Here is an 18,107-nt window from a genome sequence, read left to right on the forward strand (position 1 = left end):
ATTAACTTCGTTGCTAATGCCACTTATTTTCAGTCCAACATCATTTTAACATTCCTTAATTTTACAGTGTTTCTGAAGGTAGTCTTTAAATTTCTTCCAGTCTTCTTCCACCAACTCTTCTCCCAGGTCTCGGATTCTGCCAGTCATTTCTGCCAATTCCATATAATCCATCACCTTCATCTGCCACTCTTCCAGGGTGGGTAACTCTTGTGTCTTCGAATACTTTGCATATCATGTGCTGTGTTTGGGTCAACAAAGGCAACTGGTCGGCCACAGTAGAATCGGGATGCTGATTTAGAATAGGGGGTGGGCAGGCTCTTTTGTTACATTGCGTATGGGTGTTTTGCATCTTTTAAACCTTTTCCCTTAGTGATGCTAAATTTAGAAGAAGACCGATTGACATCCAGTCTTCTCTCCCCAATGGCCTCCCTAAAGGATTGTTAAAACTTTCCCTTTTAGGACTATAAATGGCTCCTCTCTTCCTTAAAGTAAAGGTAAAGGGACCCCTGACCATTAGGTTCAGTCGTGGCTGACTCGGGTTGCGGCGCTCATCTCGTTTTATTGGCTGAGGGAGCCGGCGTACAGCTTCCAGGTCATGTGGCCAGCATGACTAAGCCACTTCTGGCGAACCAGAGCAACGCACGGAAACACCGTCTACCTTCCTGCCGGAGTGGTACCTATTTATCTACTTGCACTTTGACATGCTTTCGAACTGCTAGGTTGGCAGGAGCAGGGACCTAGCAACGGGAGCTCACCCCATCGCTGGGATTCGAACCGCCGACCTTCTGATAGGCAAGTCCTAGGCTCTGTGGTTTAGACCACAGCGCTACCCACACCCCCCTCTCTTCCTTAAGTAGCTTTAATTGTCAGAAGCTGTCTGGCTAAAAAAATTTTAAAAGCTGTTTGTACTTTTACTATTGTGTGCTGTTTTAGTGCTTTATAGCTGCTTTAGGTAATTATTATTATTGTGAATGGTTTTAGAAATGCTTAAGTTATTGTTTTAATTCACTCTGCTTCCTTGTTGAGGAAATGCGGGGTATAAATGTTTTAGTAGATGAATATTGAAAAGATAGATACACAGAGAAGAAGCCTGTTCCAACCTGTCAGTACCCATAGATGAGAAAATTGGCTCCTTTTCAATCCAGGACTTGTGTTTTGTACATGATGCTGAATAGCTTGTGTCTGGTATGCATATGTTTTAGGTTTTGCCTTGACATATTCCCCCCTCTGTTTTATTATAAGCTTGACAGAGCTATCTGTGCTATATTGTAATGCAGATTAAAGGCTGTACATTCAGTTACAGAAATACAGACACTTTCATTAGGCATAATGTCAGAGTCCTTGTAAACCCTTTTCTGCAGCAGACAGGCAAGAAGAGGTGCAGAGAAGTGCCATCAAATACTAAACTTATTTTCTGTCTGTTCACAGTGGACATCTTCTATATTCAATTTTAAAGTGGATTGTGTGCTCCGTTGTGAGATGATATTCGGCAATATCATTATGAATCGGTGTGCGGTTCTATAGCCTTCACGCTCTGCTGGGAAATTGGGCAGGATATCTTTAACCTGAACACTGGCTTGCAGGCCAATTATATTTCCAAAAGCAACTTATTGGACAGAGCTGAATCAGAATTGAAATCGCCCCCATTACTGGCTTTAATTCTCTTTTCTAGCTCTTCTGTTTCTCCCCAGCACCTTCTGACTACATGATTCCAGTGACTTTTTTGCTCAGCGCCTCTTGCCCAGTTATCAATCTGTATCCTTCTCCCACAACTTTCCATTCTGACCTGTGTGCCTCTAATGCATTTCCAAATATTTCCATACTTCCATATGTGTGCAGAATTTCGTAGTCAAAACATTTGGTGTTCCTTGGTGCAGAATTGGTACCTGATTGATGCAGAGACTTTGCTTCTCCTCATCCTATTACTCTTTCAAGCCCTTCTCTGTATCATTTTTCACAATTTTTCACAATTTTGTGACTCAGTGGTCAGAACATAGCATCTTGGGAAACATGGGGTGTCTACCAGTAGCTCCCTGAGTGATCTTCTTCTTTGGTGATACTCGTAGCCAAGTAAGATTGTCTTCCATAAACACGGTTTTAACAATGAGTCAGTAAGTGACTGTGGAGGCCAATTCTGGATTCACATGTCCTTCCACATTGTTTTTTTCTTTATTTTCCTTTTACAGTATCTCACTTTCTCTTTCTTTCGGTTTCTCCTTTCCTTGTCTTTTTCTCCCTTCTGGCTTTGTTCTCTTTTAGACGAAGTAGCTGTTTTATCTTAGTGTGTTATAAAAAAGATACTTTGTAATGGGCATGTATTTTTGTATATCTTTCAATAAGTATCAATAAACATTTTTTTAATTTATTTTTTCAAGGATAGTTCGGTGAAGATGTAAACTCAGTGTTGGGCTGCTGTGAAAAAGGCAGATTCTATGCTAGGGATCAGATATTCAGAGCTGGTGTAGTTTGGTGGCTAAGATGTGAGATTTGAATCTGGCCCATAGTTCACATCTGTCAGAAGCTACCTGTAATTATTATTATTTATTGAATTTATATACCGCCCTATACCCAGAGGTCTCATCGATTTGATTTTTTTGGGGGGGGTACATTTTCTGTGCACAAAAATGATAGTAGCATTAAATATTCCTCTGCTGACATCTCAGTTGAGGTTCTCTGCTGAAAAGGCTTTTGTACAAGCCCACAACAGTTATTAGAATGTTATCTGTGGATCCCTAAACCTAATTGTTAAGTTCAAGACGTAGTCTTAGAAATCCTAGGTTAATAAAATGTTATAGTTTGAGGCTGGAGATGGGAGGGCCTTTCTTTTTCTTCTTTCAACAATCTTCTGTACAACCATGCGAGAAAATACCAAAGGTTAGACTGTCAGAATCCTAAGAAAACTTCTGAAACCAATAAAAATTGCATAGCAATTGAGACATCTCACCTTTTAATCTGAGCAGCTTATTTTTAGCCCTGTGTTTCTCATTCCTTCAGCTTGCTCTTTACATACCTATATTGGGTGATTTTGCTGTCCTTGAAATTCATTTTCAAGACACATTCATTGTGGTTTACTATTCCAGTGCTCATCACTACTCAGATGTTTTGCGTTAGGAGGTGAGAAATAAAGAGGCAAAGACACAGGTTGTGGGATAAACTAGAGCCACTTTCACAGAATTGTAGAGTTGCAAGAGACCCTGATGGTCATCTAGTCCAACCCCTTGCAATGCAGAAATCTCAACTAAAGCATCCCTGACAGATGGTCATCCAGCTTCTGCTTAGAAACCTTCAAGGAAGGAGAGCCCACCACCTCCCAAGGGAGTCCGTACTACTGTCAAACACAGCCTTCCTCAAACTTGGCCCTCCAGATGTTTTTGGCCTACAACTCCCATGATCCCTAGCTAGCAGGACCAGTGGTCAGGGACGATGGGAATGGTAGTCTCAAAACATCTGGAGGGCCGAGTTTGAGGAAGCCTGGTCAAACAGATCTTACTGTCAGATACAGTGGTACCTGTGGATGCGAACGGGATCCGTTCCGGAGCCCCGTTCGCATCCAGAAGCGAACGCAACCCACGTCTGCATGTGCGCGGGTCGTGATTTGCGGCTTCTGCGCGTGCGCGTGACGTCATTTTGACCGTCTGTGCTCCATTACTTCTGGGTCACTCGCAACCCGAAAATACTTATCCCGAAGCCACTTCAACCCCAGGTATGACTGTAATTCTTTCTGATGTTTAGTTGGAATCTACTTTCTTGTGACTTGAATCCAGTGATTTGGGTCCTGCCCTCCAGAGCAGGAGAAAACAAGCTTGCTCCATCTTCCATGTGACAGCCCCTTCAGCACTTAAGAACTTATTAAACTTTCTGAACTGCATCAGGGGAATTAGACCACGTGGAGGAAAATCCCAAAAGCTTCTTAAGCTCCTAAGCCTGCTGGCCATGGGCTAGCCCACCCCACATAGTGTCTAGCTGGTCTTAAACCCGACTCTTTCCCCTCTTGCGCACCCTTAAAGGCAGATGTTCCCCATCCATGGCCTCTCCAAGCTGCACAACTTGGAGTGAGTGACCCAGGTTCCCCTCAAAAGTGGTTCATATCGTGTACCACAAGGCCGCAAAGCCCTGTGTGCGAGTCTCTGGAGTCGCTATTCGCCTGAAAGTGCCTCAGGATACTTAATATTTTTTCCACCTCTTACCTTTCCCTCCCCACCACACAGGCCTTCTGAAACCAATAAAAATTGCATAGCAAGTATCTGCTATCCACAGGCTTTATATTGACTGTTTATTGAGAGACCTCACATTTACATTTCAATTTCTTACTTTTAGTCCTGTGTTTCCCATTCCTTCTGCATTCTGTTTGCAGGTGTTGTTCCTGAAATTCATTTTCAAGGCACATTCATTGCAGTTTAAGATTCCAGTGCTCTAGATGTTTTGCAATGGCATTTTCTATGGAATTAATTTGGAGAGTAAAAAGCCAATGAATCACTGAGTGAAATAATTTCATTTTAAAGCTGGAATCATCATGTAATAAAATGGTCTCCCTGCTGCCTGGTTTTAAATGTGAAGCACTATAGAATTTTAGAGAGGGATAAGAGTTGATGCTCTTCTTGAGTGTATCTTTATGGTGCGGAGTGAGAGAGTTATATGATAACATTTAGAAGCTGCGCATGGTAATAATGAAACATTTCACTGCCCAGCGGTGCAGGTGCTAATGTGGAAAACCTTTGAGCATGTGGCTGTCATTTGTCTCTGAAGCCCATAAACCACTGAGAATTGTGAAAGAAACATCATGTAGCCTTGAACAAGATTCAGCAACAATTTACTTAACAGTGCAATCCTATACATGTCTACTCAGAAATAAGGCCTACTGAGTTCAATGGGGCCTGCTCTCAAATAAGTGAGGATAGGATTACGAGGGAGGGGGGACAAACATAAAAAGATCCTGGCCTGAGATAGTAGTAGTAGTAGTAGTAATAATAATAATAATAATAATAATAATAATAATAATAATTTATTATTTATACCCCGCCCATCTGGCTGGGTTTCCCCAGCCACTCTGGGCGGCTTCCAACAGAATATTAAAATACAATAGTCTATTGTAGTCTCCATCGTTCTGCCTGGACACTGAGGTCCAGCGCCGAGGGCCTTCTGGCGGTTCCCTCACTGCAAGAAGCCAAGCTACAGGGAACCAGGCAGAGGGCCTTCTCGGTAGTGGCACCTGCCCTGTGGAATGCCCTCCCACCAATGTCAAAGAGAAAAATAACTACCAAACTTTTAGAAGACACCTGAAGGTAGCTTTTAATGTTTAATAGGTTATTGTATTTTAGTGTTTTGTTGGAAGCCTCCCAGAGTGGCTGGGGAAACCCAGCCAGATGGGCGGGGTATAAATAAATTATTATTATTATTATTATTATTATTATTATTATTATTATTATTAATTAAACATTAAAAGCTTCCCTAAACAGGGCTGCCTTCAGATGTCTTCTAAAAGTCTGGTAGTTGTTTTTCTCTTTGACATTCGATGGGGGGGGGCGTTCCACAGGGTGGGTGCCACTACCGAAAAGGCCCTTTGCCTGGTTCCCTGTAACTTGGAGATGTTGTGTGTCTGTGTTTTAAATACAAATTCCTGGAGCTCCTTGGCTATTGTTGAGTCAGTTTCTGGACAGAGTTTACAGCAGTTATTCCGAGCTATAGGACAGATGCAGAATTGGATAGTGCGGTTCAAGCACAAGGTTTGTAGGGATTCAATGTGCCAAGTAATTACACCCATTGCTTTGCATTAAATTTAAATTACAGCAAATCTGTTTTGTGAATAAAATCAAGGCCCTACTAATATATGGAATGAAATTCAGTTCCTAATACAGATGGAGATAAGTTAGCCACCAGCTACCCGAATTCATTTCCCTTCAATCTTCCTCCTTTTTCCAAAGAAGTTTGGAATAGCTGAGCTCATCATTTTGCTGGTATCTTGGTAACCATGGCTCCTATTTTGAAACTGTAGCTCCCACAGCAAAGCCAGAACTTAAAGGGTTCCTGCTGCACACAAAAAAAGGAAGCGTCAGCTGCATTATTGCATTTCAGCATTTTTAATTACCTGTTGTGAATACTGTAGAGGTAAGACTCATGCTGTTTCATCTCATGTTGCCTCTTATAACAGGACTTGCTTAAGCGATGCTACTCTGCCAACGCGTCCTACCTGTTCCAGCAAGACAAGTTCTATGACGTCAGCTACGACACAGGTGACAAATCGATCCAGTGTAGCAGAAGAGCAGATGCCTTCAAGTTCTGGATGACCTGGAAAGCCCTGGGCACAACTGGCCTGGAGGAGAGAGTAAACAGAGCCCTTGCGTTAGCCAGGTAAAGGTAAAGGGACCCCTGACCATTAGGTCCAGTCGTGACCGACTCTGGGGTTGCGGCGCTCATCTCGCTTTATTGGCCAAGGGAGCCGGTGTACAGCTTCCGGGTCATGTGACCAGCATGACAAAGCTGCTTCTGGCGAACCAGAGCAGCGCACGGAAACGCCGTTTACCTTCCCGCCGGAGCAGTACCTATTTATCTACTTGCACTTTGACGTGCTTTCAAACTACTAGGTGGGCAGGAGCCGGGACCGAGCAATGGGCGCTCACCCCGTTGCGGGGATTCGAACCGCCGACCTTCTGATCGGCAAGTCCTAGGCCCTGTGGTTTAACCCACAGCGCCACCTGCGTCCAGGCGTTAGCCAGGTACTGCCTTTCAATTCTGAAGGTTTTGACACCATGTGTAAAAAATCATGTCAAGTTAAGGCATGATGAGTTGTTGCAATAAGATCCATCTATTAAGCTTAACATGTATTTTTACTAAGTGCCCTAACATAGGCTTGCCGGAAAATTCTGGACATGTACGGAAATTGGACGCCTAAAATGGCATCTGCGGGGAATATTTTTCCAGGGGCTTTTCGTGGAGTGCACTGTGAGGGCTCCAGCCACCCATGGCGCCACTGCTGTTGGCGCTGGCCGCTGCCTCCTTCGCTTGGACGTGCGCGGCCGCCCTGTTGGGGAACCACTTTAGCATGAGGCAGCAGCACAGTGTCCTGAGCGCAGCGGCCTCTTTCTGTGCCAGCAACTGGCATGCCTTTCCCTGGACCCCGGACCCACTGTTTACATCTCTGAGCCTGCCCACCCAGCCAACAAGGTGCGAGCGCTCCTGCCCGATGGTTCCCACCATCTCCTGCAGGTGAATGGGATGCAGCGTGGGCTCGTGTGCAAGTGTGTGTGTGTCCATGTGTGTGTTATTCCAGAAACTGGAAGCGAGAGTATTGGTTTCACTCTCCATCAGCTCTGTGATCCAGGGAGGTTGGGTGGCCTCTAGCCACCCTCCCCTCTCAGCCTGAGGCACCTCTATGGTTGCAGGAGGCTGGGTGGGTCCTTGCAGGCATCGGTGGGAAAGGAGAGCGTATTTGAAGGGGAGCCGCAGAGAGAGCAGGGCGGCAATGGCCAGAGGTGGCCGCCAAGGAAAGCAGGAAGGCAGAGGGTCCAGGGTGGGTATTGGGCTTTGGGGAAACGAGGGGCACCAGTTAGGGCAGCTGCATTATTACATGGAAAGGGTTAACTGTGATGGTGGGGTGGGCAGTGGGTGCTGCCTCACCTCTTCTGCCTTCTTGCAGGGGTCAGTTGTGGATTTTTCGGCGTTTTCCTTGAAAAAGGTCAACAATTTTGGTGTTTTCCTTTTTGAAATATGGCAAGCCTGCCTAATGTGAAAGTATAGCCGGGAAAATGAGAGATCCTGAAACGAATTGTTACAGTTCAGTTATTATAATATTAGTCTTATAAACCATGATTCTACTTCTTCTTCTTCTTCTTCTTCTTCTTCTTCTTCATCTTCATCTTCATCTTCATCTTCTTCTTCTTCTTCCTATTATTATTATACCCCGCCCACTCTGGGCGGCTTCCAACAAAGTATTAAAATACAGTGGTCTATTCAACATTAAAAGCTTCCCTAAACAGTCCCTAAAATCTAACCTCTTGAAAGTTTCAGAGGGCACAGAACACTATGCCTAGATTTTTTTTAGTGCTTCATTGTGTGGGGGGTTACAGGGTGGTGAGTATCAGAGTTGAGTTTAGAAGTCTGGATTTGTACTATCACCTCCATGGCACTAAACTGGTCCTGGGGTGTGTGTGTATCAATTTGTGGTTTGCCTCAAGGCCCCAAAATGTATGTCCCCGGAACATTCACAGAATTACAGAAGCAATCCTGTGGTTTCTGATTTCATCTGGGAATACCCTGGTTTCCCCCCTCTAGGATTACAGCTGCAGAAATGACTCCACTACATAGAATGTTACCATGAACTCAGCCAGAAATGAAGTTCTGTAGAGGCAAATACTCTGAAAAACAAAGCCGTTGTGGTTTTGCTGGATAGATGTCCTTGAAGCCTGCTGAACAAACCATTTGAGGCACATCCTATTATCCTGTGTATATTCAGAGTCTGTTGGTTGATTCCCCCTACCAGCAAAAGAATTGCTCATCAGGGTCACTCTCCCCAAGTTCACTTTGCTAAGAATATACAGATTAATGATCCTGTTGAGATCAATACTTCCCTTTGATGGTTAGCATTTAGCCAGTGGTGTATCTAAGCAAAAGTGGCATTGTTTTCCAAAGAAGAAAATTGCCTTCATCTGATAATGACCAGCAGTGATATTCAGCAAGGGAGCTAGCTCTGGAGCATTAGGCATCAAGACTTTACAGCTGAAACATCAGTTTCTCCGGGCAATAAGCCAGGTTGGTTAGCTACATGACCAACTGTACTGCATGTTTCCGGATATGTTACAGTAAGCTTCACTCTGATGCTGCAGAGATAATATTTCAAGGTCCCTGAATATAGACTTGTCTTCATTCTGGAGCTAGCCTACTGACCTTATATTTTGAGGTCAAGAATTTTTTTCATTGCCAGACTGAACTGCAAAGGTTTTTGTTGTTGCTTTTTTAAACTCGTGCTGCAGTGTGGTTTGTGTCTTGCACCATTGGTGCACCTTCACCTTTTATTAGCATTTCCCCCTGCTTTCTGGGCAGTATTGGGCTCCATAGCTTCTTATTAGACGGAAGATCCGAGACTTGTGTTGAGCCATTTTCCTTACAAGACCTTAGCTTTTGAGATAAGTGCGACAGAGGGCTCAGCCGATCCCTAAAGAGACATTTTGTGAGCTTTGTAGCAGTGCTGCAGAAACCTTCTTGTTAATTTGAGCTTAGAGCAATATGTTCCAAAGATATGTTTGCCTCGCTGCTTGTGGCACAGCATCGCCGCTGCGCACTCCTTGGTTGTCATCTTTTTTTGGTCTACACAATGTGAATAATAGCAACCTTCTGTGCAGCGTGTTTTGAGAAGGAATGAAAAAGAACATTCCAGGCAATTGAAGGTTATAACGATACTAATGCAATGATAAGCATGAGTTGAAATTATCGTTTTTGTTACAGCGCATTCATTTAGACAGTGTTGGTGCTAGTGGCAACAGTTCACCATGGCAATCTTGGTTGCATGGATATGCGTTGGAGAGAAAGAAGTCACATGCGCAAGTCTTGTTAACAATAAACATCTTGTCAACTCCCCATGCTCCAACATAAACACTCTGTAGAGTGTTCTTTTCATTGACTCCCTGGGCAGTCTTGATAAAAATCTCTTTGCTGCTGTATGCATGGATTGTTCTGAAAGTGCAGAACCATTTAAAACTAGGTTGTATTTCATTTTACTTATTTGCCTCAGACCTCATCCTTTGCTCCTTGTGCTTGAGGGTTTGCTGTGAAAGCCAGGCCACCAAAGGACAGACAGTAAAAGGAGAGGCTATTGTGGAAGTCGGCTCACCTGGTTCTGTGTAGCCTTTGATCAAGCTTGGGGGAAATGGTTTCTGTATGTTTACTGCGGAAAACGGTTGTGCTCAGTGCTGATAGGCTGGGACGTGTGATGTCATAAACCCACCTCCCTGCAGGGAAGGCAGGCTGTCTGTTTCTTTAAATATTTGAAGCGCTACACGTACAAACATATTGCTCTGCTTTCCTTTGGACCACATCAGGGAGGCTGAGAGGGAGGGTCTTGTCATCTGGGCAACCCAGGACCTCCATGCGTACCACACAGGGTTGCACACTGTGGAACATCACAAAAGCAACAACATGTACATTATTCCACTGAATATTTCTTCTGTCCTCCACAAATTGAAAGTGCCATATTTTTCGCTCCATAAGACGCACCAGACCATAAGACGCACCTAGTTTTGGGAGGAGGAAAACAAGAAAAAAAAATACTCTGAATCCCAGAAGCCAGAACAGCAAGCGGGATCTGGCTTCTGGGATAACCTTTTGCTGTTCTGGCTTCTGGGATAGCCGCGCGAAGCCTCTTCAGGGCAGCGGGATGAAGGCTCCCCCAAGAGCCGCGCTCCCTTTAAAGAGCACGCGGAGCATGTGTGCGGCTCTTGGGGGCTTTTCCCCGAGGTGGGAGAAGGGCAGCCCTTCTCCCTCCTCGGGGAAAAGCCCCCAAGGGCCGCACACACGCTCCACACGGCTCTTTAAAGGGAGCGCTGTGCAGAGCCTCCCACCTGCATTCGCTCCATAAGACGCACACACATTTCCCCTTATTTTTTAGGAGGGGAGAAGTGTGTCTTATAGAGCAAAAAATACGGTAGTTCAAAATGCACATTTAGTCAAATAATGTGCATGCAGTAGTTTAAAACACACACACAAACCAGACTCCCTGCTTGCAGCATGGGGAAAGGGCAAGACAAATGACGGAATCAGCAACTGAATCATATTAAGTATTTCTGCCATTCATTGTGATGGCAGGAAGAAGTCCCCCAGGGGAAACTGCAGTGGCTCCTTTTTCATACTATGTTTCTGCACAGCCTTAGTTTAACACTAGTCAGAGAACAGGAATACTATAATGATTTTTTAAATATATATATAAAAAAATCATACTGCAAAAATATAATGGAACAGAAATGGTGCCGGTCCCCTCCCCATTAAAAAACCCCAGTGGTTATAGAGTTTTGCATGGGCTTAATATTGACTGTGCCTCACTGCTTGCTTCCCCTCCGATTATTCATCAAATTTATCGTGGCCAATTATGATTGTTTAAAAATTATATTTCGTAAGCCACCCGTCCTTCCGTGGCAAACTTAGGCCCCATTGTGGGTTGCTGCTGGCACAGCAAAAGGTGGTTAAGCGGTGTGGGAATTGGGGAAGGTGAAAAGAAGGGTAGTGTAAGTTTGGAGAGAGGAATCAAGGCGATATCGCCTAGCGCAGGAGGGAGATACAGAACTGGTCAGAGTGGGATGGAATACCCAGCCAGGCTATTCTTGGTCCTATAGGCAGTAAATCTACTTAGGTGTTAAGAGTTACTTCAAAGGGGAGGGGGAGGCTGAGTCAGAGGCCCTATATAGGCAATTAGACATAATGTCTGTTAGACTTGTTACCAAGCAATATTCCTGCTATTAAGCCTTAGGTAGAATACAAACACAACCATTCAGGAACAGTGGGCTGATACGATTAATTCTTGTTAAAAGAGATTGTTCTTTCCCCCACCTTTGGTGGAAATACATCTCCCTGGAAATGCTCTGAATGTAGCCATCATAGGAATTTCGGTTTTTGTTAGTGACTCTTGTTCTTTGGCTAATGTGGGGCTGTATTTTGATTTAAAACAAAAAAACAGTTTCTGCCATGATGTGAAGAACAGACCACATAACGGGGCCATCCGTTTTTAACATACTTGGCTTCTTGGGTTACCCAAAACAATAAAGTATGATAAATTAATTATAAAACACACTCACACACATATATATTCTTTTAGCTCTTCTCCCCAGGTTGAGATCAGTTGGGGTATGTGCAGGTAAAGTTAGCAGTTTGGGATGAGCAATTTTGGGTGGGGTGACACACAAAGCAGCAGAAAATGGAATATAGGTCTTGTGAATAAATAGGTTGTTTTTATTTATTACATGTTAACCAAATAAACATCCTGTTAATACTAAAAGGGAAATTGTCAGGTGTTTGCCCATCACTGGAGCGCTTTTGCAGTCATTTGTTGCAACACTGAATGCCAGAAGAATATGATAGAATACTCCCTTCACCCTTTCCCTTCTTTCTTCTTAAATAAAATACACCTTCTCATGACTGTAGACTTTGGGTACCTTGGGAGTTAATATTAAGTTATTCTGCAGAAACGTTCAGTCACCATTGCATCATTTTGAGTTCCATCGCGAAGGATCAATAAGAAGGGCCCACCGATATTCCATTTGCAAACCCCACCAAGCATATAGTAGTCATTTTAGGCAAATAAATTCTCTCTAATTCTTGGACCAGTTTTGTGTTGGTATGGTGAGTAGAATTGGAGAATTAGTTCCGTGCCTTTCAGCCCAAAGCAAATGTATATTCTTTAGATATGAGTGTATACATTGAGCAAGGCAAGGTAAATTTTGTAGCTAAGGATCAGGCTTAGTAATTTATGCCAACCGCGTGTTTAACAATGCATCTCATATTCAGAAATGTAGGCAGCTGACAGGATCTTAAAACTCAAAAGTTAGTGCATTCATGTATATCTTTATGTTTAATTGCAGATACCTAGTGGATGAAATCAAGAAGAGAGAAGGATTCCAGCTGCTGTTGGAGGTTTGTGCCAAGTGCTATACAAATATTGTGTATGTCCAATCATTTTGAAACTGGTGGTGCAAAGGTAGTTGATGCAGGCAGTATTTATTATTATTATAATGGTTGTTTTTGTTATTTATTGAATTCATATTTCATATTATCATCCTGATTGCTTCCAAGAGAGCAGACCTTTAGAATGTAAATTCTACAGCTAACTGAGCTGCTGTCCGAGAACTAAAAAAATAAATAAAACTTTAACAGCATAAACTGACAGTGTGAATTCTTCTTGAATGAATAGGCCCAGGTTGCTTGTTCCATAAGGAACAAGCTTTACTTAGTATGGCAGGAAGTCTGAGTCTAAATGACCCAGTGGATTATCTGTGGCTAGCAAAATAGTCAGGCGATAGGGCTCTCCCTTCTTCTCCCTGAAAACTAAATTCAGTATTCAGCAAGAGCAAGTCTATGCATAGCATACCTGGGCCCAGTTCATGCTAGAGGAAAAGCTTAACTTCATCTCATTTCGTAGCAGCAGGTGGCATGCTTGCTGATCTCTTCCTGCTGACAACTGTATTCTCCTTGATGATTAAACCGTATTTAATACATTCTTTGAAGGAAGGCAGAAAATGATATTATGAAAAGAACCAGTGCCCTTTCATGAAAGAATTTAGCACAGCTGGTAGTTTCTACCCACTTGGGAGGAAGATTAGAACTGTAATTGAGGTAGTGTTCACACTGGGGGGAAATGACAATGCGCTGTAGATACTGCCCTCCCTCGCCCATTATGGTCTCTCTCTCTCCCCCTCCCTGCCCCCGCCAACTTTTATTAATCGGAAGTGTTCAGAAAGAACTGACTATGTGCGGGAGGAAATGTGCTGCAGCTGCCATTGTTCCTTTACAAAATATTTCCAGCGAAAATGTTGATAGAGGACTCAGCTAGACTGGTGAAGAAAAAGCTGTTTATATGCATTGTGTGTGCGATATAACGTTGTGCCAGCAGATGGCGATGCAAAGTCCCGTTTTTCTCTACTTGTTTTCCCCGTTTAAATTTACAACGCTTTAAACTGAAACACTTCTTTGATGTGTCTAGATCCAGCCAGAGAGGGGAATTTCATTCTTTAATTTTTGTGTGGGTGGGTGGGTTTGGGTTTTTTTAGTACATGCATGTATACACACACGTTACTTGAAAGAATGGAATCCCACGCTGCAATTACAGGTGAATGAAAGACCTGGAATAAGTAAAAGGTCAACCTTTGTGTTGCTATAAAGAAATATTAAATGAGGTTGGTAGTTAATGACATTTAATGAGATTGGCAGGCCAGGCTCATTATTAAGATCATGGGTGAGGTGGAATTTGCCCTCTTCCTATATTGACTCTCGTATATGTACAAAATGAGTAGATTTGCCAACTTTCTTCGTATGCAACTTGAAAACTTTAAATTGCTTCTCTCCTTTAGCCGGAGTATGCAAATATTTGCTTCTGGTACATTCCACCTAGTCTGAGAAACATGGAAAAGGGGCAAGAGTTCTGGGAGAAGCTCAATCATGTGAGTACCATGTTTTGTTCATGGGATTTCTGACTTGGATATTGTGCTTTAAACAGTTGCGTGCAGCACTAGTTTTCTAGAGAAAGAGGTTCCGGAACTCTCCACGAACACCTCCCTTGTTCTCTTATAATGGCAATGGCGCCCACCTGAGAGGTGCCGGAACTGAGTTCCAGCGAGTTCCGGCTGAAAGAATAATAAGAAGAAGAGTTTGGATTTGATATCCCGCTTTATCACTACCCGAAGGAGTCTCAAAGCGGCTAACATTCTCCTTTCCCTTCCTCTCCCACAACAAGCACTCTGTGAGGTGAGTGAGGCTGAGAGACTTCAGAGAAGTGTGACTGGCCCAAGGTCACCCAGCAGCTGCATGTGATGTGGAGGAGCGGGGAAGCGAACCCGGTTCACCAGATTATGAGTCTATCACTCTTAACCACTCAGCAGGTGGTGATTTTCCCAGTATGCAGTGTGTTGATAACTTTATCTGTTGGATTCCTGCTTGTCCTCTAGCTCTTAAAGGCATAGGAGCCCTATCAGGAGGGAAGAAGTTGGCAATTACAGTTCTGTACACTGGTTGAGGATTTATGTTCCTGATACGCATTGGAATAAAAGTGAAACCTGCTTTTGCCACGTGCTCACAAGCCCGGTTCACCTTCAGAATGTTATTTTGAACCTAGATAGGTATCTGCAGGATTCTAAAGTTTGCAGCGATCTCAGTTTAGACAAGGCTAATTAAGTTTCCCCCTTAATATAATAGATGCAGACATTATACAAGCCTTCCGCTTGCTATCAAAGCTGCTAACAGATGGCAGACCTGAGCGAAGATGAACAACTGTGCCTGCATCCATTGTCTAGACAGAGCATTCATTACCTGTTTCAGACATTTAACGTCCTTGGAACTTGCTCTGCATTGTCAATGGATAATACGAGGGGGTGGCGGGGAAAGCTTAAGTTTGAAATCCCAACCCCACTTACCTGTGAGTAAGCGCCATTAAATTCAATAGGACTTATTAGTAAGCATGGTTAGGTGGTACAGCCTGTAAATGGAATTAGAAATCAGAATGGGGTAGAATTCATAGCAAAGGGGTTTTTTGGTAACCTTTATAAATGATGGAAAATGCCTGAGCTTGAGGAAAGGGGGCGGGGAGGGACATTTAACAACTGGTTCTTTTGATAAAAGGTGTTGAACATCAAGTTAATTGAAGAAAAAAATCTGCAATAAGCAGGATACGGAATAGTTTGTACTGCTTACTGTGCCTTGTTCCAGCCACCCCCTCCTCCTGCCATCTTTAATATTTGCTGTATAAGCACTTGGAATATAAACCCAAAATGGAAGGAGAACAATGTAGCTGAAATTCAACAGCACAGCACATGTGTGGTTAATTCTGACCCTATATTACTGGATATTAGATTCTGCTGTGGCTGGATTAATCTCTCATTATCCCTGACCGTTGGTCATGCTGGCTAGGACAGGTGCGAGTGGATATCGCAACAACATCTTGAAGGACTAGAGATGTAAAAGGAATCCATTGAGAATGGATTAGCAAATGAATTTCCTTCAGGCTGCCTGTTCAACTGCTGTTGCAGCATGGAAAGCTTTTGAATGTAGGTCTGTACAATTAAGGTTACTTTTTATCATGAACGCATTATGTGTAAATTGATACACAAATAGCTTTGCAATATACATTATTTACATATTGATGTGTATAGGTGCTTCTCTACTGTTACTGTTTCTGAAATGTTGTTTAAAGACAACCTTTATACACTAATACTCCGATCCTAGCCATGTCTACTCAGAAGCAAATCCTATTGAATTCACTGCGACATGCACCTAGGTAAATGGGATTAGGACTTCAGACTTAATCTACTACCTGTTATAAAGTTTTCTTAAAATGATGGCATGCATTGCTTATCATTGTTCATTTCACATGGAAAGAAGTGATCTCTGTTGCTGCTTGTGGATTTTATCTGCACTCCTCAATTAAAGTCCTAGCTTCTTTGTCAAAGTGGGGAGAACCAACTGGATTTGACTGCCTGTTTTTTGGCTACCCTGAGGCCAAGATGGATGAGCCTATTCCCTGTCTCCCTCTTGATATCATACAGAGCAAATCTGTACAATTTGCAGCTTCACATTTAACTTAAACTGGCTGTCTCAGGAACCAATAATTTTATGAATGTCTAATCCCAGTAGATGGTTCGGTTCCCTTAAAAGATGTTAAGTGCTTAAAGCACTGATTCATACACTTGGGCTCAGCGCGTCTATTATATATGTTGGTTTACCTTATGAAATAAATATGGTGACTATGATAAAGCCTAGATGTAATCAGTATTTGCCCTTAAGAGCTTATGTCACTTGTAATTAGCTGTGAGCAATTAGATGGCTGTGATCGTGAATCCCTTTGCTAAACAGGGCTCATTGAATAAGCGTGATTATACAGGTGTAAGAAACAAGGAAAGCATTTCTGTCTGTGCAAAAATATAACCTGGCAAATGGAAACCCAATGTTACAAACAGCTAGCAGTTTATAGATAGGACAGTAATTTTTGCTAACCTTATGATGAAAACTACTGTTGAATTGAAACTTCTGTAGCTTTGTAGATAGTGAGATAAACCTTGAGCTGCTTTTGCTAGTACTGTACATGCCCCCTGGTGGAATTTCTGCTTCTTCTCACTTACAAGAATTATGCAATTAAACACAACAGGAAGGGACGTTTGTGACCTATAGAGAGCTATAAAGATGGTGTTTTGCTCCGTGTCATGCGTTTGTGGGTCTGGGGCTGAAATTCAAACGTTACTTTCTTCCATCTGTGAAATGCTATCAATTTGAAAGACGTGCTTTCATACACTTTACGAAGACAAATCCTGCACAATAGAGATGGATTGTAGAAGTGACTCAGCCCCTTATAAATTGCAATTAGAGTGTGTGACCCGTTCCTGTCTTTGGCCTGAAGACCAGTGTTTTGTGAAATATACTGTGTGATGAGTTATTTCAGTACAGTAGTACCTCGGGTTAAGTACTTAATTCTTTCCGGAGGTCCGTACTTAACCTGAAACTGTTCTTAACCTGAAGCACCACTTTAGCTAATGGGGTCTCCCGCTGCTGCCGCACCACTGGAGCACAATTTCTGTTCTCATCCTGAAGCAAAGTTCTTAACCTGAAGCACTATTTCTGGGTTAGCAGAGTCTGTAACCTGAAGCGTATGTAACCCAAGGTACCAAGGTACAGTGGAACTTTGTGTTACATACTGCCCTCCTTACGAATGCTTCAGGTTACGAGCTCCGCTAACCCGGAAGCAGATGCTCCCGATTGCGAACTTTGCCCTGGGATGCGAGCGGAAGTCGCGCGCTGGCGGCGCGGCAGCAGCGGGAGGCGCCATTAACAAAAGTGCGCCTCATGTTAAGAACAGTTTCAGGTTACAAACGGACCTCCAGAATGAATTAAGTTCTTAACTGGAGGTACCACTGTACAGATCTAGGTGCCTCAAAAAGACCACACATGCCGTGACAGTTCATTCCTATATTGCTTTATCTGTATATGATAAAAGATGTTTTCAAGTGTTCTGTCGTACTTTTACCAAGGAACAGGTTGGGATTCTGCTGACAGACCAGCTTGATTATCAGTGAGTATGGGGCAGTTTTTGTCTCCTCCCCAATAATGTCCCTAAGGAGACTTCTCTGCTTTGCCCCATCAGAAAGAAAAGCAAAACATTCACTGACGTTCTAGAAAATAAAGTGATTTACGCTGGGACACTTTTGTGAGGACGGTAAATTTGGCTTCCATCATCCACCAACACAAGGAGTCCCTTGTATGCTGACTACAGACACAACCAGGGGCTGGGATATATAATATAATTATCATTGAAATCAAGTTGTGGCTAGTAAGGAAGACCCAGGAGCACACTCAAAGTATATTCCTGATTATTCCTTTGCAGGAAGCGCCCCCTCCCCCAATGCTCTGTGGGCAAAATTCACCATTTC

General features: G+C 43.2%; 1 protein-coding gene across 6 annotated transcripts in view; it reads left to right on the top strand.

Annotated features, from left to right (window-relative positions):
- Positions 1–18,107, top strand: part of GADL1 (glutamate decarboxylase like 1) — a gene marked incomplete at its 5' end in the record, with an annotated part of 94,068 nt that overhangs the window by 46,861 nt on the left and 29,100 nt on the right. For all 6 annotated transcript variants that reach the window (XM_083578077.1, XM_083578079.1, XM_083578078.1 and 3 more), the window contains 3 exons: positions 6,149–6,348; positions 12,561–12,612; positions 14,046–14,135. In XM_083578077.1, coding sequence (XP_083434203.1) covers positions 6,149–6,348; positions 12,561–12,612; positions 14,046–14,135 — 342 coding nt within the window. The remainder of the gene's footprint in view (positions 1–6,148; positions 6,349–12,560; positions 12,613–14,045; positions 14,136–18,107) is intronic.

Source organism: Podarcis filfolensis (genome assembly GCF_964270895.1).
Source record: "Podarcis filfolensis genome assembly, chromosome: 12".
In the NCBI taxonomy this organism is placed as follows: Eukaryota; Metazoa; Chordata; class Lepidosauria; order Squamata; family Lacertidae; genus Podarcis; species Podarcis filfolensis.